This window comes from Onychomys torridus, chromosome 5, assembly GCF_903995425.1.
Source record: "Onychomys torridus chromosome 5, mOncTor1.1, whole genome shotgun sequence".
NCBI lineage: Eukaryota > Metazoa > Chordata > Mammalia > Rodentia > Cricetidae > Onychomys > Onychomys torridus.
In genome coordinates, this window is record NC_050447.1 from 39,198,455 (window position 1) to 39,226,312 (window position 27,858).

The 27,858-nt window shown below is 44.3% G+C and overlaps 1 protein-coding gene across 1 annotated transcript; it reads right to left on the reverse strand.

Moving 5' to 3' along the window:
* Positions 1 to 2,990: 2,990 nt before the first annotated feature.
* Positions 2,991 to 27,858, reverse strand: Mlkl (mixed lineage kinase domain like pseudokinase). Its single transcript, XM_036188449.1, has 11 exons — positions 27,819 to 27,858; positions 23,556 to 23,988; positions 19,561 to 19,634; positions 16,542 to 16,725; positions 13,190 to 13,287; positions 11,180 to 11,315; positions 10,685 to 10,766; positions 6,374 to 6,525; positions 5,520 to 5,569; positions 5,093 to 5,233; positions 2,991 to 3,185 (listed from the first exon to the last, which is right to left on the reverse strand). The coding sequence occupies exons 2-11, from the start codon at positions 23,984 to 23,986 to the stop codon at positions 3,154 to 3,156; spliced, it is 1,380 nt and encodes a 459-aa protein (XP_036044342.1). The 5' UTR covers positions 23,987 to 23,988; positions 27,819 to 27,858; the 3' UTR covers positions 2,991 to 3,153.

Consider the following 27,858-nt stretch of genomic DNA (forward strand, 5'->3'; position numbering starts at 1 on the left):
CATTGTTTATAGTTCATTATAACAATTTGGGAGGTCATAGAGCTGAGTAATATTTTATTACTTTCCCAGTAGCTCTGCTGTAGATGACACCTCTGACCTGTTGGGTTATGATAATGGCTGCTGAGGCTACTTCTCAGGGACCTGAAGGCAGCTTCTGAAAGAACCAAGCAGACACCATAACAGGCTGCTCAGTCATCTCTCAGAGACCAGTTTCCTGAGACTTGAGCAAGCAGTTTCTGGGAGGGCCATGAACAAAAGACATAGTCCTTGCAGTAGCTCCCTTTCTGCACATTCTCGTACTCTGACCACCCAAGGTTCAGCCAATTGTTTGCTGTCTGGGACCCCTCACCAACTTAGAGCTGTGTGCATAGGTCAACGTGAATGTACTAGGCCAGCCAGTCTTCATGGCAGCTCAAGGACAAAGCCTGGGACTTGTCCATGCCTGCCCAAAAATGATAACTGTAACCCCCAACCAGTAAATTCAAAGGTTACACACCCTCACCCAATCACATGATGCAAAGGCTTGTACCACCCTGCTTACTGTTTTTTCCCTTTAAAAACCCCTCACTCTAAGAGCTCAGGGCCATCTCCTCCACCTGCTGTGTTGGAGTGTTGGACGCTTGTTTGTTATCAATAAACCCCTGTGTGTTTTGCATTGGATATTGGCTCTGTTTTTGGTGGTCTTGCTCAGGGGTCTCTCGACACAGGCACAACACTTCAGTGAAAGCATTGACCCTTGTGCCTTCAGATGTCAGATGGGAGATTCAAACATGATGATCAATTTTGGCCATTCTGCAGTCATAGTGTATCCTGTCTTATTTGATACCTTAGCTTTCAGGTCAGATGTCTGCTCAGTTCTGCACTGCAGAGATGTACAACAGCATCTGAAAACTGTTCTACCTGGAATTATAATACAAGGACGATTCCATGTAAATGAATCTAATCTTTCTCTTCCTCTTCAAGGCTAAAGATATCAAGATAAAAGCAACTAAAACAACATCCAGTACCACTGAGTAGTACTTAGAACTCTCTGGTTCTCATTGTTTCTCCTCTGCTCCTCCTAGTCCCCCTTAAAAAGCCTGTCCTCACATTCCAATCCCCGAAGAATACATTTGTGGATGAGAGCCTCTCATCTTTTTTTGGTTTGCTAGATTTCCAAATAATCCTTTTTCCTTGCAACCATAACTTGTTCTCAGATCATTGGTCTTTTCTAGTGGCAAGTAAATAAACTTTGGTTCAGTATATGATCACCAATTTTTTTTTTTTTTTTGAGATATGGTTTCATGTAGCCCAGGATGACCTCAAACTCAGTAGGTAGCTGAAAATGGTTGAACTTTTTTTTGCTTTTGTTTTTCAAGATAAGGTTTCTCTGTGTAGCCTTGGCTGTCATCTGTAGAAGGACAAAATGACAGAACTCTCTCTGTAGACCAGGTAAACTAGGCACTGGCTTTGAACTCACAGAGATCCACCTGTCTCTACCTCCCAAGTGCACTGTCACCACTCAGTGATGACTGAACTTTTAATCTGCCTCTACCTACTCCCCACTAAGTGGATTTTTGGGTATCAAACATAGAGCTTTGTAAAGTACTCTTCCAACTGAACAACATCACTGGTCCCTAGATCACAACAATTTGGAGATCTTTGGGACCTGATGTAGAAACTCAGACATGATCAGAGGTCAGGCTATGGGCATCATCCAAACGGCAAGTTTTGTACATAGTTGAACAAAGGGAAGAGCTGTGCAGCATTTTACTATTACTACTAATATGTAACAAACATCCCAAAACATAGTGGCTTAAGACAGGAATATATTTATTTAGCTCATGTTTTTGTAAATTGGCAGTGGGGAGGGCTCAGCTGGGTAGTTCTTTGGTCTGAACTGGACTTACTTATGCAACTGAGACAATTGCCAGGCCGGCTGGCTTAGCGTGAACTCAATGGGACCATTTGCCTCTACTCTGTAGTTCCTCAACCTCCAGCATGCCTACTACCCTTGCTCGTGGATGGGTACTGTTTCAAGAGGGGGAGTGAACACTTTAAAGCCTCTTGAAGCCTAGACTTGGAAGTGGTCCACTGTTACTTCTTCTACAACCCTCTGTTGATATAATCAAGCCATTAGCCAGCTCAAATTCAAATGCTGGGAAAATAGAGGCCATTTCTTAATAGGATCCATCAAATCATGAAAAGAGGTATGAACATAAAACCATTTGCCAACTTTTGTAAATAATCTGCAGTTAATATTAGAAATATATTTTTGGACATATTGGGAGTTCTTTATGGCTGGCATTGTTTTCGTTTTGTTTCGTCTTGTTTGTTTTTCAAGGCATGTCTCTCTATGTAGTCCTAGTTGACCTGGGCTCCCTCTGTAGAGCAGGCTAGCCTCAAACAGAAATCCACCTGCCTCTGCTTCCCAAGTGCTGGGATTAAAAGCATGCACCACCACTTTGGGCTGGAACTGTTTTCTTTCTTTCTAATCTTTTTTTGAATAATTTATTTATTTTTAGTTTATGTGCATTGGTGTTTTGCCTAAATGTATATCTGTATGAGGTGTTAGATTCCCTGGAACATGAGTTACAGTCAGTTGTGAGCTGTTGAGGATTGAACCTGGCTGGGTTCTCTGGAAGAGCAGCCAATGCTCTTAACTGCTGAGCTATCTCTCCAACCCAAGGAATTGTTTTCTATTTGTAATAAATAAGAACTTTGCCAGGTGTGGTGGCCCATGCCTTTAATCCCAGCATTTGGGAGGCAAACCTGGAAGATTTTTTTGAGTTCAAGCCCAGCCTGTTTTTGTTTTTTTGTTTGTTTGTTTTTCTTTTGGTTTTCTGAGACAGGTTTTCTCTGTGTAGTTTTGGTGCCTGTTCTAGATCTTGCTCTGTAGACCAGGCTGGCCTTGAACTCAGAGATCTGCCTGGCTCTGCCTCCCAAGTGCTGGGACTAAAGGTGTGTGCCACCACTGCCCGGCTGAGCCCAGCCTGTTTTATATAGCAAGTTCCAAGATAGACAGGACTACATGGTGATACCCTATTGACAAGAAAAAAGAATTTTGCACCCAGCAAAACTTGATACTAGCAGATATGAAGGACAAATGTCCAATTTGTGCCTCTTCCAGCTTCTTGTCCAGGGAATCTTCAGTTTAGGTTTGAATACATAACTTCAGTTAATTGCAGACAGTCTCTCTAAGATTTCTATGAATGAATGAACAGAGACAAGGGCTGGTTACTGACATCCAAGCTAGAAACATAAACATGTATCTACAGCAGACAATACAACCAAAACAGGAACTGTGTTTGCCTGGTCTGGCTGCTACCTAAACCATCTGCATGCATGCCTCTAAAATGTCACCTAGGAAAACCCAAATCCCAAACGAGGCATGATGGTACATGCCTATAATTATGGCATACTTGTAACCCCAACTCTGAGGGGGGGTCACAGACAAAAGGATTACTGGGGCTTGATAGCTTCCAGTGTAGCTGAGAAAATGAAGCCCCCAGGTTCAAGAACAGACCCTGCCTCAAAAAGAAAAAGTAGATGACCTGGGCCAGCAGGTCATTCTTCAGTGATAGGGTCCTGAGAGAGAGGACCAGGAGATCAGATGATAAAGAGAATAGAAGAGAGAGAGAAGATATGAAAGTTTGGGAATGGGAGGTCTTACATAAGCCATGTCTTATGCCAAGTAAGCTTATTAAGTAGTACAGCATCTTATATGTTATTTCCAGGGGAGACATGGGACAGAGTCAGCAGAAACTGTCATACAATGAGATAAAGTCAACAAGAAGATAATCAAACCATCTTGCACAAGGGGGTATGTCAAGACCATTATAGGCCAAGTGCACAGCAGCTCGGGACAGATAACACTGTGTGCAGTGGGAAGAGCTGGGTTCTTAGAACCTGAAACCTCAGCTCTGCCAAGACCCAGGCCACAGGCCATTCACTACCCACTCTATCAAGCACATTCCTGGTTTAGAGGAGGAACTGTGTTCCTTCTCCATACATCAGGGCCTCAGGGAAGCCTTGGATCAGCTCGGCCCTCAACAGGTGGAGAAAGATAGAAGACAACTGATGCCCTCTTCAGGACATCTCTCTCTCTCTCTCTCTCTCTCTCTCTCTCTCTCTCTCTCTCTCTCACACACACACACACACACACACACACACACACACACACACACACGCCAGGCATGGTGGTGTACGCCTTTAATTCTAGCACTTGGGAGGCAGAGGCAGGTGGATCTCTGTAAGTTCCAGGCCAGCCTGGGCTACAGAGAGAGATCCAGGACAGCTAGAGCTGCACAGGGAGATCCTGTCTCAAACAAACAAACAAACAAACAAACAAACAAACAAACAAAAAATAATCTTAGTCAAAGAAATAATCCCAAGGATGCTGAAAAAAGAAGGAATGAAGGGAGGGAGGAAGGGAAGCAGAAAGGAATGGATAAATAGAGGGAGGGAGGAGGAAAAAAATATGCTGGAGAAAGTTAACCTACTTCTGGTCTCTGCAGCCCTGCATTGGGGAACACCTGGATTGCATCATTCTTAGTTGTGGAGGGATGCCATATACATTTGAGGGCTCCATGTTAAGCTTTTGTGTGTGTGGTGCTAGGGGCTGTGAACCCAGGGCCCCCATGTGCTAGGCAAGCACAGTACCATCAAGCTACACCTCCAGCCCTGCCCTATGAATCTAATAGCATTCCAACCTCTTTCCGTTAGGTGCCAAGAACACACACCCTGCCTCCCCTTCTCCTGAATTTCAACAACCAAAAATGTTTTCAGATATTGTTAAATGTCCCCTGAAGGGCAGAATTACCCCTGGGTGTGAACTTCTTTATTGGAGGTTTTTTTTTTTTTTTTGTTGTTGTTGTTGTTTTAAAGGCTCTCTTTTGGTATGCCAGACTTTTTTGACTACCATGGGAGGCCTTACACACTCTGAGGAGTGGATGGAGGTAGAGTGGGAGGGAGGTGAGGAGGCGGGAGAAGGGGAGGGAGGGGGAACTGGGGTTGGTATGTAAAATGAAAAAAATGTATATATATATATATAACTTTCAGAATTGTGAAATAAACGTGTGGCTTGCATTCTTTATGCCAGTAAGAATCCTACCATCCACAGAGGGCCGTTGGGAGGGCTCATGGGCCCGACACTCATCAATGATCTCCTGCAATAGCTTGGGGCAATCTTCACCCACTGGCTCCTGCTTCTGATCCTCAGCTACCAGCTTGTAGATCTTCTCAGAATCACAGCCTGCCATGGGAAAGATAGTATGGGAGGCTTAAGATTTTCACTCATGTACTTCTCTCTAGATATTGATGGCTAGGATTAGAATGAGGGACTTCAAACACGGAGAAAAAAATAAAATAAACAAACACATGAAGAAACAAAAGAGCCTCTAATGACTCTACTAAGCAGTTTGGATAATTCCTGCATTAGCGAACCATAGTGGGCTATGACAGCACTAATGGGGTTTGTCTGGTCTCTCAGAAGAGGACGGAACTACAACCCTGGCAGAGCCAGCCTTCACGTTCCTTACCTTCAAACGGGGTCTTTCCAGTGACAATTTCCCAGAGCACGATTCCAAAGCTAAAAGAAAATCAAGGGCATGTCAGGGGCTGACTGGGTGGGCAAAGACCTTGTGGAGCCATGCTCTGTTGAATTTGGTCTCCAGAAACCATGTAGAAGTAGAAGGAGAGAAATGACCCAAAAAGTTGTTCTCTGGACTTCATACATGTGCCATGGCATGTGCAAGCCACCCTTCCATACATCTCTCTCTCTCTCTCCCTCTCTCTCTCTCTCTCTCTCTCTCTCTCTCTCTCTCGCGCGCGCGCGCGCGCGCGCGCGCGTGTGCACACACACACACGCAGATACATTAAAAAATAAAAAAGGAAAGAGTGGGCTGAGCAGATGGCAGAGGCACTTGCTGACGTGGGTTCTGTTCCTAGCACCCATGTGGCAATTCACAGCTATCTGTAATTTCCGGTTCCAGGGGATCAGAGGCCCCTTTCCAGTCCCTGTGGGCACTGCACATGCACCATGGTACATATACATACAGGCACAACACTCATACACATAAGATAAAAATAAATCTTTTAAAAATTTAAAAATTAAGCCAAGAAACTAAGCACGTGACACATTTCTTTTCCCATGCTCCTTCAGCCATTTCAGAAAACTCTGAATTTTCTGGTTACGACCCAACCCCAGGCAACACCCCACCACACTTGGTGCTAGATCAAAGCTAGAATCTACACATTAGGCAAGTACTTCACCACTGACGTGCACTCCTATCCACTGTTCAATAGAATTAAGATGGTCCTCAGAGGTGGAGTTCACCGGGCACTATCCTGACCTCTGCCTGTGTTTAGAATCTGTACAAGAATATGCACATACCTATATATTTCAGCGTCTCTGTCGTATTTATGATACACATTTTTCAGTCTCTGAGGTGAGACATATGCTATTGAACTGACTTTCTCTGCTTTAGTGGTTTTTGTCCTCCGACTGATAGAAGCCCGTGTTTCACTTAATTCAAATCCTGCAAGCTAGACAGAAAGATGAGTTAGAGGTAGATGTTGAAACAGCAGGCTCTGGGGTGGAGGGGTAGAAGGTGAGTTGGGGTGGTCTTTTCCCTTGGGGATTTATTTCCAATGTTGCCTTCAGACTATGCTTGACGTTGTAGGTTCACTTTGTCATTTTGTGCCAATCAAGAGAAACACTATGACAGCTCTTTTCCATAGAGTGGGGATGGTGGTAGGGAAGATTATCTGAAACAATGGCTATAAGGCCCCTGTATAGTAAGTTTACTGACTAAACTTACTTATTACTACCGTTAGTTATACTGTATTAGATGTAGGGCTCTCATGGGGGAAGACTCAAGTCCAATCAGTAAAGTTGGGGCGGGGTCATAGAGCTACAACATGGTTTGATTTTCCCCAGGACCAGACGCAAAGTGACATGAGGAAATTCCTTTGTTCTGTCTGTCCTTGCATGGTGTTTCTTGGATTTCACATGAAAAGTGTGAATTATTCTGGTCAACCCTGAACAGTCTAAAAATGCCCTGGCATGACTAAAGGGAATGCATGCTCTTGCTCCCTGTGGAGCTGACATTAGCATCATCAATGTGCAGAAGGAGAATAGGCTCACAAAGTCAGCTAGGTACCCAAATCTAAGGGTGAGGTCAAGAAAAGGTTGAGACATATAGATGGCCCAAGGTGTGGTTCCACACGCCTTTAATTCTAGCACTCAGGAGGCAGAGGCAGGCAAACCTCTGTGAGTTTGAGACCAGCCTGGTCTACATAGCAAGTTCCAGGACAGCCAGAGCTACATAGTGAGACTGTCTCAAAAACAAAACAACAGGGGCTGGAGAGATGGCCCAGGGGTTAAGAGCACTGGCTGCTCTTCCAGAGGACCTGGGTTCAATTCCCAGCACCCACATGGCAGCTCACAACTGTCTGTAATGCCAGTTCCAAGGGACCTGACACCCTCACACAGACATACATGCAAGCAAAACACCAATGCACATAAAAATAAATAAAATTAAACAAAAAGATAAGCAATTTAGATGAAAAAAAAAATACAATAGAAGACATTTAGGTGGGGAAGGCATCTGAAAGGCAGAAAGGCTCTGTCTACGTGAGGCTGGAAGAAAGAACAGTATCTGTGCACCCGTCTGCTGGGATCCTGTTGGTGCTGTTGAAATGGCTGTGGTTGTTTGAAAGAAAATGGCCCCCAAAGGTAGTGGCACTATTAGGAGGTGTGGCCTTGTTGGAGTGGGAGTCATCTTATTGGAGGAGGTGTGTTACTTTGGGGGTGGGCTTTGAGGTCTCATATATGCTAAGCCACACCCAGTGCCTCTGTTCATTTCCTGTTGCCAACAAGATGTAGAGCTCTCACCTACCTCTCCAGTATCATATCTACCTGCACACTGTGAAGTCCCACCATGATAATGGACTGAACTTCTGAACTGTAAACCACCTAATTAAATGTTTTCCTTTAGAAGCATTGCTGTGGTTGTGGTATTTCTTCACAGCAATAGAAACCCCAACTAAGACAGAAGTTGGTACCAAGGACTGGGGTATTTCTGTGAAAGTCCAGACCATGTTTTTGTTTTGGAGGAATCTGGACTTTGGGAGTTTGGGTTAGGAAAGCAGGGGAATGCTTTAAACACTGCTTAATGGGCCATGCTAGTAGGAGCATGGAAGACAGTGGTGCTGAGAATGATTTAAACTGTGGGGGTCTGGGTCAAAAGGTTTCAGAGGAGAATAATATTAATATGTGGCCTAGAGATTGTTCTTGTGGTATTTTGATGAAGAATGTGGCTGCTTTTTGCCCTTGTCTGAAGAGTCTGCCTGAAGATAAAGAGAAGAGATTTGGATTAATTCTGTTGGCAGAGGAAATCTCAAAACAGCCTAGTATTGACTCTGTTGTGTGGTTATTACTGGTCACTCTTATGTAGATTTATAATGAAAAGGAGCAAGCTGAGCAGGATGAATTACAAAATGTAAAATTTGAGTTTTTGGTTTTTCGAGACAGGGTTTCTCTGTAGCTTTGGAGCCTATCCTGGACTAGCTCTATAGACCAGGCTGGCCTCGAACTCACAGAGATCCACCTGCCTCTGCCTCCCGAGTGCTGGGATTACAGTCATGCGCCACCACCACCCGGCATGATCTGTTTTTTTTTATTTTGACTTTACATGGGATTACAGTTAAAAGATTGCATGAATCTCAGGAGAGACTTTGAACTTTGGTCTTTTAAAACATTGTTGAGACTGTGATAGACAATGAAACTGTCTTTTGAAATTGGATCTAATGCATTTTTGCATTATGACATGGCTATAAGCCTTTGGGGGCCAGGGAGTGGAATGTGGTGGTTTGAAAGAAATTGGTCCCCAAAGGGAATGGCACTATTAGGAGGTGTGGCCTTGTTGGAGTAGGTGTGGTCTTGTTGGAGTAGGAGGCGGGCTCTGAGGTCTCATATCTGCTCAAGGCACATCCAGTGTCTCAGTTCATTTCCTGTTGCCTTCAAGATACAGCACTCTCGGCTGCTCCCTAGCACCACGTCTGCCTGCACACTGCCATGTCTCACTATGAGGATAATGGACCGTACCACTGAATTGTGAACCACCTAATTAAATGTTTTCCTTTAAAAGCGTTGCTGTGGTCATGGTGTCTCTTCACAGCAATAGAAACCCCAACTAAGACATGCTCAGAGAACTCGGCAAAGTGGTACTGATCCTGGCTGGATGCTAATCTGGAAATAAAGCTGTCAGAGCAAAGAATGTTGATGATGGCGCCTCAGTCTACCCCCCTTCCCCTCCCCCTCCCCCCTACACATAGAATGTTCTGGTGGCTGGAATTGACAGCTGTTTCTGACAAAGCGACAGCAGTCATGGGCAAAAGGAAAACCGCCAAGAGGTCAGATTAAGTCTTTTGTGAAGTTTGTGATTACAATCACCTCATGCCCAGAGGGTACTCTGTAGATATCCCCTTGGACAAAAGGGTCGCCAACAGGGATGTTTTCTGGGACCCAGCTCTGAAACTCAAGGCCAGTGGGAGTCTGAAGTCAAGTTTGAGGAATGATATAAGATGGGCATGATCAGAAGCTTCAGTTTTAGTTGTATTTCTGTTTCCATCTTTTTTTTTTTTTTTTTCTGAGACAGGGTTTCTCTGTGTAGCTTTGTGCCTTTCCTGGAGCTCACTCTGTAGCCCAGGCTGGCCTGGAACTCACAGAGATTTGTCTGGCTCTGCCTTCCAAGTGCTGGGATTAAAGGCGTGCGTCACCACCGCCCAGCTCTGTTTCCATCTTTAAAAATTAAAAAAAAAGAGAGAGAGAGAGAAGTATCTATGGATGACAAATAAAATACTCTTTTACAAATTTAGAGTTTCGGACAATGAGTTAACAAACCCCTTTCTTTCTCTAAGCAAATGAATCAAGTTATGGTAGTTATGGTAGATTTTCAGCTAACCTTTGGCTCTGTTCCCCTAAAAAACTGATACAGGTTGACTATCACATGCTTCTTGGTAACCTAATTATAAAAATGATTGGTGATATACAAATTGCTTTGCTGTACTTTGTAGCAACCATTATACATGGGAACTGGCTCATCCCTTGCAGGGCCAGTGGAAGGTATGTCTGTAGAGCTATAAGAGACATTGACTCTTATAAGTCATGAGACTTCTAAATCTGGATGGCCCCATACCCACCTAATGGGGACTCTTTCTTTAGCAACTGGTAGGAGCAAAGCCAGCATTTCCTGGATGAACGTGAGGACTCCCACTGGAGAGAAGGGGTTTTGATGCTGCTATCGAGGTGTGCTCCCTGTGAGATTCTTATAAGTGACCTTGAATGACAAGTGTGGCCCCATGACAATCCTCTGAATCTGAATGCCTAGTTGAACTTAAGAAGTTCCCTTAGTAGGTATTGCAGTGTTGTAGAAGTGGTGTATAAGTGTCTACGAGAAATGGCACTTAGCTCATCCCTGCTCTGGGGGATGGTAGGAAGATCAGCACATTGGAGAGGCAAGGGCTAAGTCTGTTCTGTGATGGGCACCCAGAAAGCTGTACAAACGGGAGAAAAGGTGCACACAGTTCTAAAACCTAGGAGAGAAAGAAGAAGGCACAGCCTTTCTGCAAAACTCTCTTCTAGCAGCAAACCATTGCAGAGCTCTGACCAACCCAAGGAGCCCTTGGAGGATGTGCTCACCTTTACATTGTAGTCTCCAGTTACCAGGAAGCTGGAGCTGTTGATGTTTCTGTGCAGTTGAAATGTTTCTGAGTGGTGTAGCCTGATGACAACCAAAGTGGGGTGTATTAATGATCTTGACATAAACAGTGTTCAATGGGATAAATGAGGCTGACTAGTACCCTGCTTCCATGTGGGCAGCTATCTGTGGACAACCTAGAAAAATGCACCTGCCCAGAATCAGAGTCTGCAGTGAACCAGTGGAAAGAAGGGAAACAATCTGGGGCTTCCGGTCCGTTCTTCCACCACCTCTGAGATCATCAGTAGGGTGGGCAGACTCTTCAAGTTCTTTTTTCTTCAAGACAGGATTTCTCTGTGTAGGCCTGGCTGTCTGGAACTCACAGACATCCGCCTGTCTGCCTATGCCTTCTGGATGCTGGGATTAAAGGTGTGCACCACCACTGCCTGGCTAGGAGCCTCTGGTTCTTTGTGATGTCTGTTTAACCCTTCCGCTACCTGTATAAGCCTTTGGCTGCTCCCAGGACTAGGAGGATGCGCACGCTCATAGTGAGGTCCTTTTCTTTATCCAGCAGTTCCCTCAGGGTTCCAAGTTCACAGTACTCCATGACAATGGAGAACTCAGGGGGCTTCACTATGGAAAAGAAGCAGACACCGTGAAGATCAGGACTCCCACAGCCACAAATTCCTTCTCAGCTTCTCCCTACAGAGATACATTCTGCTCTGAAGTGAGCCCCATTTCTCCCCAGTGTAAGACCGATCCGATTTTAGAGTGCAAAGTCTCACCTGAAGAGGACTTTAGTGACACTTATTCTCTTAGGTGGTGGCTGAGGTGACTTATTCACCTTGGATGTGTTATTTCTTTCATTTCTAGCCTCTGACCTGGGGACCTTGACTTCTAGCCTGAACTCTCTCCACCAGTCCCTTTTGCATACACTCAGATTAGGTTGGACGTAGGCTGTAGAGTCATTTCCAGAAGGGGAGATGTTGCTGTCCTCTTTCTAGGCAACAATAACAAAAATGATCAGCAGGGAAGTCCATACTGTGAGATAAAATGTAGCCACATTAACACTTGGTTTTTGCTAAAGGATAAGAAACAACTAATGTCACATTAGAAAAAAAAATAAGGGGCTGGATGTGGTGTACCACTATATTGATCATTCAGGAGGCAGAGGTAGGCAGATCTCTGTGAGTTCAAGGTCAGCCTGGTCTACAGAGCAAGTCTCAGGTCATCCAGTGCTACTTAATTAGAACTTGCCTACAAACAGAAAACAAACAAAAAAGAAAAAGAAAACAAAACATACCCTTGACTCAGGCTAGCATCTCAACAAGCAACCCCTGGATTCTCAATGGATGGGGAGTGGAGGCACAGCTCCATTAGTTCAAAGAAGATGGGAACTTATATCTTGAAACACAGAAAATAATGAACACTGGTAATAACTTCACTGTTTCCATTGAGGGGTCTTGATGGGGTTTATTTTCTCTGTCAGTTAGAGAACTATAGGGCAGGAAAAGTCTTGAGTGAGATAGGCATGTTGGGGGAAAACCTCAAACACAGTAACAGAATCGCTTTTGCTGGGAGTGAGGAAGCATACACACATACACACACACACACACACACACACACACACACACACGCGCACGCACGCACGCACGCACGCACACGCACACAAAGAGCAGGCATACAGAAAGACCCTCTGCAAATCAGAAAGGGGACTTGGGAGCCTGAGAATCCAGTCTCCTCTCCAGGGCTGGGTTTTTAATGTCTTTGAAGGGTATTCCTCTCCTAATTTGGGGTTGGTCAGTTTGAACAAAGACAGGATTGGCCCACAACTGTTGTGTAAACCAGGGTTTGGGGAGGTGTAGTGTGAGTGAGCATGTGTCTTACTGGTAGGAGAAAAAAAGCCTTCCAAGCCTTTGCTTTAGGCTTTTGTCTCAGGTCAGGAGAGTGAGGAAGGAGCTGGCCATCTTAGAAGTCACACCTTTAATCCTAGCACTCGGGAGGCAGAGGCAAGTAAATCTCTGTGAGTTCAAGGCCAGCCTGGGCTACAGAGTGAGTTCCAGGAAAGGCACAAAGCTACACAGAGAAACCCAGTCTCAAAAAACCAAGGAAAAAAAAAAGAATGTAACACAGTGCTATGCTACTACAAGGCTCTGTGGGGCCTTGCCCACCTTCCTACCCTGACTCCTAAAGATGTAATTTTTTTTCTTCTCTTTTGTCTTTCTTTAGGATGCTGGCTGGAGCTTAAGTACGCTTCCTCTGGTACTTGAGCCTTTTTACTGTCTCTAAAGTTCTCCTCCCCACCATGTGGCTATTTGTCCACCATGTGGCTGACCTCCATGCCTAACTCGAATGCCACACTCTTGTTCTAACCTCTGAAGTGCTCATCCTTGAATCTATAATGAACTTCTCTTCAAAGCTAAAAAAAAAAAAAAAGCAACACATCAAGACACAGATAGCATCTTCTAGGCAGTCAAAAGCTTGACCAATCCCAGAAGCCTCCTCACCTGTTTCATCAATGCAAATCCCAAATATACGCAAGATGTTGGGGGAATCAAATTTCTTCATGGTTCTGATCTCATTATTGAACGTGTGCCTCACTATTCTAGGAGAGTGAAGGAGAAATTAGCATCTGGACTCTGAAATTGCCTCAAAGAATGTACATAGTTTAGCAGGGGCTCATTCACACCGAGTGTGAGGCTTCAAGAGAAAATGGCATTTGCCCAAGATCTGTCAGGCAGGCAGAACAGGCCCAAAGCATATGGAAATTGACTGTATTTCAATGTGCTAGCAATGAAAAGTCTGAAAACAAAATTAAGAGAATAATTTCTTTTACAATAGTATAAAAATAGCAAAAAAATCTTAGGAAGAAACTTAATAGAGCCAGGCATGATGGTACATGCCATCAATTCCAGTACTCTAAAGGCAGAGGCAGGAGGATCTTTGTGAGTTCCAGGCCAGCCAGGGCTACAAGACAAACAAACAAATAACAATAACAATAATAGACCCTTTCACCACCCCCACCAAAGGCCCAATCAGTATGTTCACTGATTCAAAGACAGATAAATTGACCCATGGGACAGATCAGCAATATAGAAACTAGACAGATGTTTATACAATAAGTGTGGTGCTGCCCATCAGTGGGGAAAAAGATGGGTTATTTAATAGATAATATAGAGAAGATTGACTTACTCTGTGGATAAAACCAAAACTAGATCCTGCATAATATCACATATAAAGACTGATTCCAGGAGGATTAAAGCCTAAACTTAAAAAAATAAAACTGGAGGCTGGAGAGATGGCTTAGAGGTTAAGAGCACTGGTTGCTCTTCCAGAGGACCCACGTTCAATTCCCAGCATTCACAGGATGGCTCACTACCATCCATAACTCTAGCTCCAGGAGATTCAATACCTTCTTCTGGCCTTTGCAGACAGACACCGGGCATGCAAGTGGTATACAGACACACACAAGGAAAATTGTCCATACACATAAAGTAACAATAAAAATTTAATAAGAAAAAAACCCAGAAATTGCAAATGTGACAGAAGAGAGGGCAGAAGATATAAAGAGGTAATTTGCAGAAAAGGGAAGCTGCCGGGCGGGGGTGGTGCACCCCTGTAATCCCAGAGGCAGAGGCAGGTGGATCTCTGTGAGTTTGAGGCCAGCCTGGTCTACAGAGCTAGTCCAGGACAGGCTCCAAAGCTACAGAGAAACCCTGTTTCGAAAAACCAAAAAAAAAAAAAAGAAAAAAAAGAAAGAAAAAGAAAAAGAAAACAAAAGAAAAGAAAAAGGAAGCCAAACAGCTGTTGTGAGTGGTGCAGCATTAAACATGGGTGTGCACTTACCTCTGTGCGAAGATACAGGAAGACCAAAATCACCTGTTCTCTGTCATATGCAGATCCTAACACCTAATGTTTATTGTGTGTTCATAAGGGGCTGTGAGAATGGGTACAGACTATGACACTAGAGAGGAGATCAAGAAGGGAACAGAGGTGTTGAGAGAGGAGGGGAGGGGCAAAAGGTCATATGATGTGACAGTGGTAAGGGAGCCTGCTGGGGGGAGGAGGGCTCAAGAAGGGAGCAGAGATAGGGAAACCAAATGGCATTTGAAAATGCTGAGCAGATGGAGAGACGCTCAGTCAAGAGTGTACACGCTCTGTAGAGGACCTGAGTTTGGTTCCCAGCACCCACATCGAGTGCCTCACAATTGCTGTCACTGCAGCCCCAGGGGATGTGTTGTTGCCTCTGGCCTTCGTGGCCCTCACTCAGAAGTACTTACTCACACACATATATAATAAAAACTAAGTGTCACAATGAAACCAAATTCTTATTCTTCTTCTTTTTTTTTTTTTTTTTTTTTTGAGACAGGATTTCTCTGTGTAGACCTGGCTGTCCTGGAACTCACATTGTAGACCAGGCTGGCCTTGAACCCACAGAGACCTGCCTGCCTCTGCCTCCCAAGTGCTGGGATTAAAAGCCTATGGCAACCATTCCCAGCCCAAATTCTTTGTAAGAAAATAAAAAATTTAAAACTGCAATGGCTAAGCACATATAAATAAATGATCAAATTTATTAGTAAATAGAGAAATGCTTTCAGATCTGATCTCACTTTACAAAGATAAAACAAACTTGGAAACACCAAGGATCAGTCAATATATGAAATATAGGTATTCTCAGGCACTGCAGGTGGAAGTGTAGGTATATTCTAAGAGTTTCCTGGTAGTACCTAGCCAGTTTATATATGTGGAGCCTATAAGCCAACAGTTCCTATCCGGGAGTTACAGTCCAAAGAAATTCTTGTTCAAGGGTTGGGAGTGTTGCTCAGTGGCAGTGTTTATCTCCATGTGTAAAGTTCAGGGTTCGATTTCTGGTACCTCAAAATTGCCAGACAGACACATTAAGGACTATGTATGGTGGTGTTATTTTCAGTTGGAAGCAGATGGTTTACATCATGGGAAATAGGTGAAATGTGGACCAAGATACCAAATGATTCACTGGATTTACTTCCAATAAAAGGACTCCATGTTCCATGATGCTGAATCAAGAAAGTGAGGTTAAGCAGCCAACAGACATGCCACTTTGTCACCTGTGAAACATTAAAACTGTATGACACAGTAACAACAGAGTATATTTCACAGGAAAACACAAGAATAAAACACTAGAATTATTGTGTGTGGAATTCCCAGTACCACACCAAAAAGAGAATTATATGTAGAGGGGATGAAGAATTGACAAACAGGATTACAAGGTTATAAATTCTGTTATTGTTTTGAGACAAGATCTCTATGTAGCCCTGGCTAGCCTGGAACTCACCATATAGACCAGGCAGGCCTTGAACTTAGAGATTGCCTGCCTTTGTCTCATAAGTGCTGTGATTCAAGGCATGACATCACTATGTCCAGAAAAGAGTATAGATTCTGAAAGACAGATAAAGCTGAGTAAAAGGGAGAAAGTTCTAGAATTGAGGTAGAGAGTTGAATTCAATGTTAGCCTGCTCCTTTTTCTTTTGCGTGCATGAATGTTTTGCCTGCATGTATGTCTGTGTACCATATGTGTGCCTGGCACCTGTGGGCTAAAGAGGATGTCAGATCCCCTGGAAGTGCAGTTACAGATGTTTGTGAGCTGTGATGTTTGTGCTGAGAACTGAGCCTGGGTCCCCTGTAAGAGCAACAAGCCCTATATTGAGCCAATTTTCCTGTCCAATAGCCTCTGTTTCTTAATAATACAGATTAAGTCATTTAACCCTTTAGAGCCTGATTCCTCCATTTAATAACGGATAAAATATACCTCTCCTCCTTGGGAAGTTACAGAGAATAAGTGTTGAACCATCTGAGAGTCATACACTACAGCTTACCCACCCAACACTTCCGGCCTGGGGGTTGTTGAATACTTTGATGGTGACTGGAGATCTGTGGTACTCTCCTCTATAAAGGGTGCTCAGGTTATTTTTCTTCAGTAAGATCCATGGAGATCTGACAAGATGTTCCTTCTTAATCTCCTTGATTTGCTCCTGTGGGATCTCCTGTGTGGGTTTTAGTGAGCCTGAGACAGAAGGAGATAACAAGTCAGTGTGCTAAGAAGGTGTTGTTAGGGAAGTGGCCTCTGGTTTTGTTTTGTTTTTTTTTTTCTTTTCTTCTCTCTCTTTCTCTCTTTCCTTCCTTCCTTCCTTCCTTCCTTCCTTCCTTCCTTCCTTCCTTCCTTCCTTCTTTCTTTCTTTCTTTGGTTTTTTGAGACAGGGTTTCTCTGTGTAGTTTTGTTGCCTTTCCTAGAACTCACTCTGTAGCCCTGGCTATGCCTCCTGAGTGCTGGGATTAAAGGCGTGCGCAGCCACCACCCAGCTAGGAAGTGGCCTCTTTGTGATGTAAGGGGGAAGCGCCACGCTGTGAACCCAAACTGGTGCTAGCTAGAGCTTCTGGTGGCTCAACTCAGGACAGAAGATCCTCTGTTTCTGAGTTCCATGTGGAGACACAGTTAAAGGTCAGTAGTGCTGTCCCATGTTCTTCATTGTCTTCCTCTTCCAATCCACGATGCCTGGTATTGAACCAAGGAATCTGTGTATGCTTGGCAAGTGCTCTACCAGTGAACTATGTCCCCAGCCTCCTTTTCCAATCTTGCCCGTCTTTCCAGTTTTAATGCCAGCCTCTCTCATCTCAGAGTTCTTCTTACTTCTATTGCCACACAGCTTGGCCCTAGGAACCTGGCATCATGTTTAGTCATTTCAGATCAAACAGAGACACAATTCAAGTTCAGCAATTATAATGCTGTCATTGTGTGGCTATTTCCTCCTGGACTGATACATTTTCTTCCTCAAAAGTTCATGAAGCTCATAGGAAACTTATAAGACTGAGGAAGCTCAAGAAACTTACAGGACTCACAGAAGTCTTTCCAGGGTAAACTGTTGCTGGGTGAGAGGAGCCTCTTATGTAGGTGACCAGTGATCCAGCTTTCCTAAGTTCTTGCTCATGCTACTGTGGGAGGTTTTTAGGTCATTCAAGTGCCCAAAATCACCTATATTTCCATAAGTAACTTCTCACCCATGCTCCTGCAGTTCTCTGTGAGAGACTCTGTCTCAAAACACAAAATAGATGGCTCCAGATGAATAATACTCGTGTTTGACCTTTGGATTCCACGTGCATGTGCACACACATATCTTCATACACAGGAACATACACTCTCACGAGAAATGTCATACAACACATTTGCATTGTCCCTCTGTCATATCCTCTACTTTATCCCTAGGCATGAGCTTCTGGCAGCTAGTGTCAGCTCCCTTTGAACACAATCTCTGGGATAAAGCAACACTTTTATAGTTTTATTGAATGAGTGAGTGAATACATGAGCACCTTAAATTTTATTTAAATGGCTAGCGTGTGTGTTTGTATGTGCATACAGTGTGTGTACATGCGCAAGTATTCATGTCTGTGCATGAGCGCGTGGAGGTCAGAGGTGGAAATCAAGTGTCTTTCTCTATTGCTCGTTGCCTTGTTTGTGTGTTTTTTTAAAATATTTATTTTTATTTTATGTGCATGATGTGTACCTGCCTGTCTGTATGTGCACCCATGCAGGGCCCTAAAAAGCAAGAAGTCATTGAATCCCCTGGAGCTGGAGTTACAGGTGATTGTGAGCCACCATATGGGTGCTGGAACTGAATCTGGGTCCTCTGCAAGAGTGGGAGCATTTTTAACTGCTGAGCCATCTCTCCAGCTCCCATCCACCTTATTTTTGACAGAAGATCTCCCACTGAATTTGTAGCCTGCTGACTGACTCGAAGGTGAGCCCCGGAGGTCTTCTTGTCTTCCCCTTCCAGTGTTGAGAGTCCAGGTGTGTGCCACCCTGCCTGTTTTTTTTTTTTTTTTTTTTTTTTTTTTTTTAATGTAGATGCTGGAGTTGAAGCTTTGATGCTCTACAGTTTGGATGTTTAATGTCCCCAAAGGCCAATGTGTTAAAAGTTTGGTCCCCAGGATGGTGCTATTGGGAGGTGGTGGAAACTTTTAAGATGGGAGCAAATGGTGCCTTCTGAAGTATTTGGAGGCATGCTTCGAAAGGGGGCTGTGGGACCCACTCTCTTCCTCCTGCTCTCTTGGTTACCTTATCACGTGTCTACCTGAGAAGCTGGCTTGCCACAGACACAGAAATAATGGGGCTGATAACCAATCATGGACTGAAGATCTTCAACTGTGAGCCTAAGTAAACTATTTCTCTTCCTAAGCTACTACCTTGAGTATTTGTTATTGTAACAGAAACTTGCTGAATGTAGATGCTATTTGTGGAGGAAATTACTTATAATTATTTTTGCATTCTTTCTTATTTTGTGTTTGTTTTGTTTTGTTTTGTTTTGTTTTTTCGAGACAGAGTTTCTCTGTGTAGCTTTGCGCCTTTCCTGGAACTCATTTTGTAGACCAGGCTGGCCTCAAACTCACAGAGATCTGCCTGCCTCTGCCTCCCGAGTGCTGGGATTACAGGCATGCGCCACCAACGCCCAGGCTTTATTTTGTGTTTTAAGACAGGGTTTCTCTGTGTAGCCCTGGCTGTCCTGGAACTAGCTCTTTAGACCAGACTCACCCTGAAGTCAGAGATGCCTCTGCCTCCGGAGTACTGGGAATTAAGGCATGTGCCACCATGCCCAGCCTATTTTAGTATTCTGACAGGCACTAGCTATGGTTTCTTGCTGATCAAGAAGCCACTTTCAAATGCTACTCCATGGACAGAAGTCTGGATTGACTGTGACCACATCCCCAAACCTGTGAGCTGCTTCCAGTCCTATCACGCAGAGAAAACGGAGCAGGGCAGGGGTGGAGTAGGCTGGATAGAGTTCCTAGAGAACAGATGACTTCTAATTTGGGAGCATTCATTGAAACAGGGCATGTGACAACTCACGTTGCTTCAGAGTTTCCTTGATTTCTTCCATGTCAATTCTCATCTGCATCAAGATAGCTCGCATACTTTCATTTCTGCAGGAAAAAGGGGCCACATGCTTAAAAATACAGTCACTAAACATTAAGTGAAAGAGACATGGTTTCAATCTGGAATGTCCCCACAGCTCATGTTTCGAGCTTTGGTCCCCAGGGAGTGGCACTATTTTGAAGACTGTGGAGCCCTGAGAAGGTTGAACCTGGTTGGCAGCAGTAGTTCACTGGGGGTGAGTCTTTGAAGATTATACCCACCTTTGGCCTGGCCTGCTTTTTCTGCTTCCGAGTCTGCCAGGACGTAAGGAGCCTTGGCTATGTACTCCTACTGCCATAGACCTGCCCCACGCCTTTCCTGCTGTGATGGCTACAAAATACTTTGAATTTATGAACCCAAGTAAGTCTTTCCTCTCCTAAGCTGCTTCTGTCAGGAAGTTCTTAAGTGAGGTTTTTTTAAGAATTCTGTTCAAGGTCCCAACCTGGCTGCTTTGGAAGTGGGAAATTTGTATGACAGGGAAGTGCTGGACTACAGGAAGTATCCCAGGAAGGAATCATCTTAGGGATCTCATATACTTTGCTTGAAAGAGAAATAAACTTATTTCTATAAAACACTGAACTGTTAGTGCTTGAAGATTTATTGTTAGTTTTATTATTTTTATTTATACGTATGTGTGAATGTGTCTGAGTAGGTCAGAAGAGTTTTTTGATCCCCTAGAACTAGTACTACAGGCAGCTGTAAACCACCCAATATGGGTTCTGGGATCGAAACTTGGGTCCTCTGGAAGAGCAGGAAGTGCTCTTAATGGCTAAGCCATCTATCTTGCCCCGGCCAGTGCCTTTTTATTTACATCATAACCTAATTTATATTGTGTGTACATTCTCACCATCTCAGTTTGCCTATGACTGGGGAATTCTGAGGATTTGAGATCTGTAGTCTCTAATGGGGAAAAAAAAGAAAACAATTTTTTTTAAAATCCATGGTTGATAAAATATATATATATATAGCCTCTGTAGAGGGCAATCTAGCAATCTATCAAAATTGAAAACATTCATTGTCTTTAACCCAGTGATTAGCCAGGTAATTTCACTACTAGGATTATCTCCTAAAATTAATCTGAAACACACACAAAGATGCTCATTATGAAATTGTAACAGTGAACAACTGGATACAATTTACATGTTAAATATATATGGTCCATATATACCCAGGAATACTAGAGATATCTATGGAAATTTATTTGGAAGAATACTCAAGATTATCTATAGAGAAGAAGAATCAGAACACATACATGTAAATCTCCAGAGGGTCAGGAAAAAGATGGTGCCAAGTGAGAGTGTGTCTGAGATGTAAAAGAGGTCCCTTGATGTCAAGGATGACGGGGAGATTAACTCCTTATGCTGGGCCTCCCTGCCCACCCCTCCCTGATACCCACAGAGAGGATCTCACTATGCAGCTCTGGCTGTCCTGAAACTCATTATGTAGACCATGACAGTCTTGAACTCACAGAGAGTCCCCCTGCCTCTGCCTCCCAAGTGCTGATACTAAAGGTATATACTTCTATACCCAGCTATGGTGGACCTTTAAAACATCTTTTGAATATAGTACTATGTGAAAGTATCACCCATACAGAAATGTAAAGGGCAGAGCAGGCAGTCAATCCTATCTCCCAGGTTAATGACTTCCACATGGTTCCTGCCACCCTGGGAGGTGGACCACCATTTTCTGATGATTAGAAAAACTGGAAGCCAATCCTGTCCTTTAGCTGAGTCAACTTCTCTGTAGTACTATAACGCCCACCCTCCCCAATCCCTGATTCTCTTTCTCACTGATGGTGGGTATTTGATTGGATTACAGATGTCTTGGTTTCTCTTATTACAAAAAAGAACTCATTTGCTTAAAACTCTCCTCACTTGTCCCCCTTAGACGTCTCCTGCCAACTTGACTGGGCATGGATCACCACCATCCCCTCGTCAGAGCAGTAGGACAGTTACTCCTCTGAGCTCAAGCATCTAAAACGTGTGTCCATGTGTTCTTCTGTCTAGTTTGCCCTCTGTTGCTGTGATACACACGGTGACCAGAAGTAACTTGAGGAGGAAAGGGTTTCTCTGTGTATTTAGCTTGCCTATTACAATCTCTCATTTGGGGAAGAGGACGAGGAGCTCAAGGCAGGAGCCCAGAGGCAGGAACTACAGCAAAGACCATGGAGGATGCAGCTTACCAACCGGTACACTTTCCATGACTTGCTCCATTGGCTTTATGTACAACCCAAGACCATCAACCCAGAGGTGGCACTGCCCACAGTGGGTTGTGTCCTCCCACATCAATCATTAATGAAATAAAATTCCTCGCAGACTTGCCTACAGGCTGACAGGATGGAGCATTTTCTCAGTTGAAGGTCCCTCTTCCCAGATGATTGGAGGTCGCGTCAAGTTGGCACAACCCAGCATACCTCCCTGCTCCCTTTCTCTCTACCCAACTCTTCCTATTAGAGTACAGACCCTCAAACTTCTGAGCTTTCTTTATCAAAGAATTCAGGTCATTCCCCCCAGTATCCCTTTCTCAGACAGAGTTGATAAGCTCTCCTCCACCCTTGCAGCTCTAGGATACATTAATAGTCCTGTCTACGCCATGCCTCTGCCCCTTGGCACACAGGCTGGGCCAGGCTAAGTCACATGATGCTCTTATGGGAACTCTCCTAGTGATCTCTCACTAAAAGGCCTCATCATGGCTGGCTGTGGCCATCAGCCTGTAATTTGCCTGATAAAAAGTTAATCTTGTATCAGCTTCCTTTCCTTTCCTACAAACTTCTTCTATCTTTTAGCTCACTGTGCTTGGGGTTCATACCACTGGGTCTAAGAAAGTCGTATTTGTTTCCACGTTTCCCTTGTCTTTCCTCTTCTGTGGCCTAGGTTCAACTCTTACTCTCTCCCTCCGGCCTAGTCCATGCCTCACTTCGTCAGAGCCTGGCCCTCTGTGATGATGTTCAAGGAGGACCCTTCTAGTTCAAGCTGTTGTTAACTCATCTACCCTCTGATGGGGTCTCCTGACTCAGTTCCTGCTTCCTTTCTGACTCTCAGGTAGGTTGAATTATTGGCTCTAGTTATTGACTTCCAGGTACTAGCCCGTATACAGCCATAGCAACACAGAGGGCGAACTACATGCCTGTGTCTTCAGGTGGAGCTTTGCCAGATGGCTAGTTTTAGTGGATGTGGCATGAGCAGAGGCTTGAAACACAGTAGTTTAGTTAGGGACTCCTTCCTGCAATCCCATCTCTGTATGGCTAGCTCCTTCCTCTTAGGGTGTCCACTCAAATGTCCGTCTTGTCTGTTCTTTCTGAATCCTTGTGTATCATTACTCTATCTCGTGTTTTTCATGAATGTAGAGAAAATTAGCTTCCTATCAGCAGATTTTTACATTCCATGAGGTCAGAGCTTTTGTCTATTTTTTTTTTTTTGAGCTGAGGATCGAACCCAGGGCCTTGTAGGCAAGCGCTCTACCACTGAGCTAAATCCCCAACCCTGCTTTTGTCTATTTTGCTCTGCACTGTATCCCTAAGGTTTAGAACCATGTTGTGCACACTCTACCCGATCCACGTTTCCTTAGTTTGCTTTATTGAATTCTTTTTACCAGATAGTTTTTCACTTTAAGCGAGAGTCCCATAGACGCTAAGGCTGCAAGATACGAACTGGAATTCCAGATATTCCATCAAAGAGTGAACGGAAAAGCAGAGGAGACTCACAAGCAGGTAACATGCCCCCTCCTCCACAAAGGCTTCCCCAGATTTCACCAGCCTCTATCATACAGTAGGATTTCTAAGTCACAAGTACACACCACTGTTCAAACTCCTCCATCATTCCTCTCCTTTGACAAACCAAAGTGAGGCTAAGATGCTCCCTGACTCCGTCTGGTCCTCCACTTCATCCGCCAAACCCAGCTTATTGTTTCTCAGCCTCTGGAATACTCACCCATCCTCCTCTGCATCCTGTTGATCTTCCTGCAGCCAGGATGCTCTTTGGCCGGCACTTGAAACAGAGTTCCGTTGCTCAACCTGAAGCAGCAGCAGGAGCTCCTCCCAGACATCTCTCAGCCTCTCATTCACTTCATGGAAGAGTATCTTGTCACTGCCCGCAGTTACAAACTTCCAAAGGCTGGCCTTATTGCTGAACTTTTCTATCTGCTGCCTGGCCTCCTTCAGGACAGCCTCAAAACGGCCCAGGGCAGCAGTTATATCATCCGGCAGGTTGTTTGTTCCTTGGTCCTGGAGCCTCTGGAGAGGCTGGAGCAGGCCATGCACGCGGTTCCCTAGACGCTGGCACTGTTTCCGACAGTACTTCATCTCTTCGCACTTTGTATAGATGAGCTGGCCTAAGGAGATGATCTGTCCCAATTTATCCATCCCTGGAAGAGACCCATAGATTGGTTGAAATTTCACAATCCCTGATGTAGTTATTACTCACCTAATTGAGGGTCAAGGGTATCCGTGATCTCAGTGCCAGAAAGGGGATATCTCCTCCACCATGTAAGGTAGAGACAGCTTCCTGTCTGTCAAAATTATTTTATCCTTGTTAACAGAACTTGAACTGGGAAGAACTGGTCAGCTAACGTTATATCTTCAGCCTCTTGCAACTCTGTGAGGCCATGTCATTAGCACCTAACTATGGGTTGTGAGTGGATGGGACCTGTGCTACTTTAGGATGAGACAAGTTTGCAAGGATAGGGCCTCAGGGATCCTGGTACCCTAAAGAACAGATCCTGGGTTCCTGAATAATTGCTTGAAGGCAAGATGCTGTTGTTGCCAAGATTTCTGCTATGAACTATGATTGAAGATGCAGTTTCAGTGGTATGAAAGCCATTATATTTTGGTCATATTATTTAGTCTATCCTAACACAGATATCCTTTTGAGGTACTAGAAATACCTTTAGAGGCCAAGCAGGCAACTCAAACCAGAGGAGTGAGCTGACTTAGAATTAGTCTTTATTGCTGCAAAGAAATATACTTCCAGGTAGATGTAGTGGTGCTGAAATCCTAGCACCCAGGAGGCTGAGGCAGAAGGATCACAAATTCAAGGCCAGTCCCAGCTACCTAATGAGATCCTGTCTCCAAAAAAATCCAAAGCTGAGATTCTAGCTCAGTGGTAGAGTGTTTGGGCAGCATTGGCTAAGGTTCTGAGTGTGAGTGAGCCTCAGCACATCTCTCCTGGGGCCAGAGAGATGGCTTAGTGGTTAAGAGCACATGCTCTTTCTTGCAGAGGTAATTAATTCAGTGTCCTCTCCTGACCTCTGCAGGCACCAGGCATGCACATGGTACACACACACACATACATACAGGCAAAACATTCACGCACAAGAAATAATATGATAAATCTAAAAAATAAACCTGAAAAGCTTCCTTTTAGTTTCTGTGATGTGGCCTTTCTGTCTTTCACATCTCCATTTTTGTTGTGTTTTGTCTTGAGACATGCTCTAGCTATGTATCTCGGAATGACTTTGACCTCTCCATCTGTTTGCTTCATTATGCTGGGACCTCTCTGTTTTTGACAGAGGGCAGAGTCCAATTATTCACATCTTTTCTTTAAATCTTCTAGGAACAAAGCACAAACTGGCCTTGGGCTCATGGTCAGGGAAACCCCTTCAGCTGCATCTGAACACATGCAGAGGTTAATCAGCAAGTTTTCATCTGCTGTTACGCAAGGATAAAGGATCTCTCAGTTTCTCATGCAGTATCAGTGCTGGCCAGAAGAGGGCATCAGCGAATCTTTGGGGTTGGATTTACAGATGGTTGTGAGCAGCCATGTGAGTGCTGGGAATTGAACCCCGGTCCTCTGGAAGAGCAGGCAGTGTTTTTAGCTGCTGAACCATCCCTTCACCCACTCAGCCACTCTCAGCCGACTTCTTGTTGAAGACAGTTTGAATCATGCTCTACTTGAACCAAAGGCAACCAGAGTCCAGAATGAATGAGTTACCACAGCAGTAAATCTGCTCGCTTACTACTTGCCAGGTACTTTAGAAACACAGGTCCAGCCTCATCTTCATTTGATAGATGAAGATGCTGTTCAAATGAATTCAAAGCCATGGAAACAGATCCAGAGCACCTTTTTTGTTTGTTTGTTTGTTTTTGAGACAGAGTCTTCCTATGTAGTCTTGGAACTCAATATGTAGATCAGGCTGGCCTCCAACTCACAGAGATCCTCATGCCTCTGTCTCCTAAATGCTGCAATTAAAGGTCTGTCTTAAAAAGCACTTTAAATGTTGTTTTAAAGACTTATTGATGGGGGGGGGTACGCTGGAGAGTTGGCTCAGTGGTTAAGAGCACAGACTGCTCTTCCAGAGGACCTCAGTTCAATTCCCAGCACCCACATGGCAGCTCACAACTATCTGTAACTCCAGTTCCAGGGGGATCTGATACTCTCACACAAACATACATTCAAATAAAACATCAATGCACATACAATATAAACAAAATTAAATAAATCATTAAATTTTTTAAAAGTTCATTTATTTTTATTTTACATATGTGAGTGTTTTGCCTGCTTGTATGTCTGTGCACCACAAGCATGCAGTGCCTTTGGGTATCCTCTGGAAGTGGAGTTACAGAAGGTTGTTGGCTGCCATATGCATGCTGGGAATCAAACGTGGGTCCTCTGGAAGAGCAGCCAGTGTTCTTAACTGCTGAGCCATGCCTCCAGTTCCCCAAAATACCTAAAACCATAGCAGTCTTCTCAATGGCCCAGTGAGACAGATAGGTTAAGAATTAATTATCTTGGCAGAATTTAAAACAGCAGAGAAGGGTTATCTTGGGGACTAGATGAGATCGCTCAATAGTTAAGAACACTTGCTGCTCTTGCAGAGGACGCGAGTGGGTTCCTGGCACCCATGTTGGTTAGCTCACAGCTACTTGCAACTCAGCCTCCAGGGTCCCTGAGTCTTATTCTGGCCTCCACAGTCATCCCCATACATGTGGAACACACACACACACACACACACACACACACACACACACACACACACACTCATGAAAGAAAGGAAAAAATCCATTCAACATGGAGAAAATAATTCCCTGGAACCCCCATCTGTCTTTAAAACATGAGTCAAAAAGCGAAACTAAATTGTCAAACTGAAACTAAGTATGTGGCAATCAGCAGGGGTTTTTTTGTTTGTTTGTTTTTTGATTTCTTCTTCCTTGTCTGCAGGAGTCCACTGAACTGGGCAGGCAGCACAGGCATTAACATCAGGCTACTCTTTAACAGCTGAGCCGTTGCTCCAGCCTGCTAGGTACTCTTAAAGAAAACCAATAGATTTCCGGGCCCAGCCATTCCCTTCTTTCCTGGATGAATGAGAGCAAAGGTGAAAATAATTTACTATAGGTCTCCCCTCCCCCATTAAAAACATCAGACTACCTGGGCTTGGTGGCACGCAATTTTAATTCAGTACTTGGGAGGCGCAGACAGATGTCTCTATGAATTCAAGGCCAGCCTGGACCACACAGTGAGTTCCTGGTCAGCCATACTCAGTGAGACCTTGTCTCAATATATTAACAGTTTAAAACATCAGACACTCCTTTACAAACATTACATCATATTACTTCATCCTTGCATGAAATGGCCCTAGAAAAGGAAGGAGCCATTCACATTAAGAACTAGAATCCATGCCGGTGGTGGCTCACGCCTTTAATCCCAGCACTCGGGAGGCAGAGCCAGGTGGATCTCTGTGAGTTCGAGGCCAGCCTGGTCTACAAAGTGAGTTCCAGGAAAGGCGCAAAGCTACATAGAGAGACCCTGTCTCAAAAAAAAAAAAAAAAAAAAAAAACCACCAAAAACCCATAATCCAGCGGGTGGTAGTGCACGCCTTTAATCTAAGCACTGGAGAGGTAGAGGCAGGCACTTTTCAGAGAGTCCGAGGCCAGCTTGGTCTATAAAGCAAGTTCCAGGATAGCGAGGACTATACAGAGAAACCCTGTCTCGAAAAACAAAAAATAAAACAAACAAAACACAAAACAAAAAAACTCCAAAACGAAAACAAAAATGCCTTTATCATCTGTCTTGGAAATAGATTGTCCTGCTGACTACCCACCTATTCTAAGACTTTGGCACCTCTGGGCGGGGTCCCTACTCTTTGCCCCTCTTCAAACCCCATACCTCGATTTCCGTCCTACTTTGGCAGAAGGTCGGCAGAGATCTCAGCAGACGGACAGCCCCTCCAATAGAACCAGAGAATCGAAACCTACTCACCCCTGAGTTCCAGGAAGTCCAGTCTGTGAGTCCTTGGTTC

Excerpts from the sequence above, each read along its gene's own strand:
- Mlkl (XM_036188449.1), bottom strand. The coding sequence starts at position 23,986 with ATGGATAAATTGGGACAGATCATCTCCTTAGGCCAGCTCATCTATACA. Across the intron at positions 19,635-23,555 it reads CAGGATGCAGAGGAGGATGG|AAATGAAAGTATGCGAGCTA; the intron begins GTGAGTATTCCA and ends TTTTTCCTGCAG. Across the intron at positions 10,767-11,179 it reads GCAGCCAAAGGCTTATACAG|GCTACACCACTCAGAAACAT; the intron begins GTAGCGGAAGGG and ends GGTTGTCATCAG.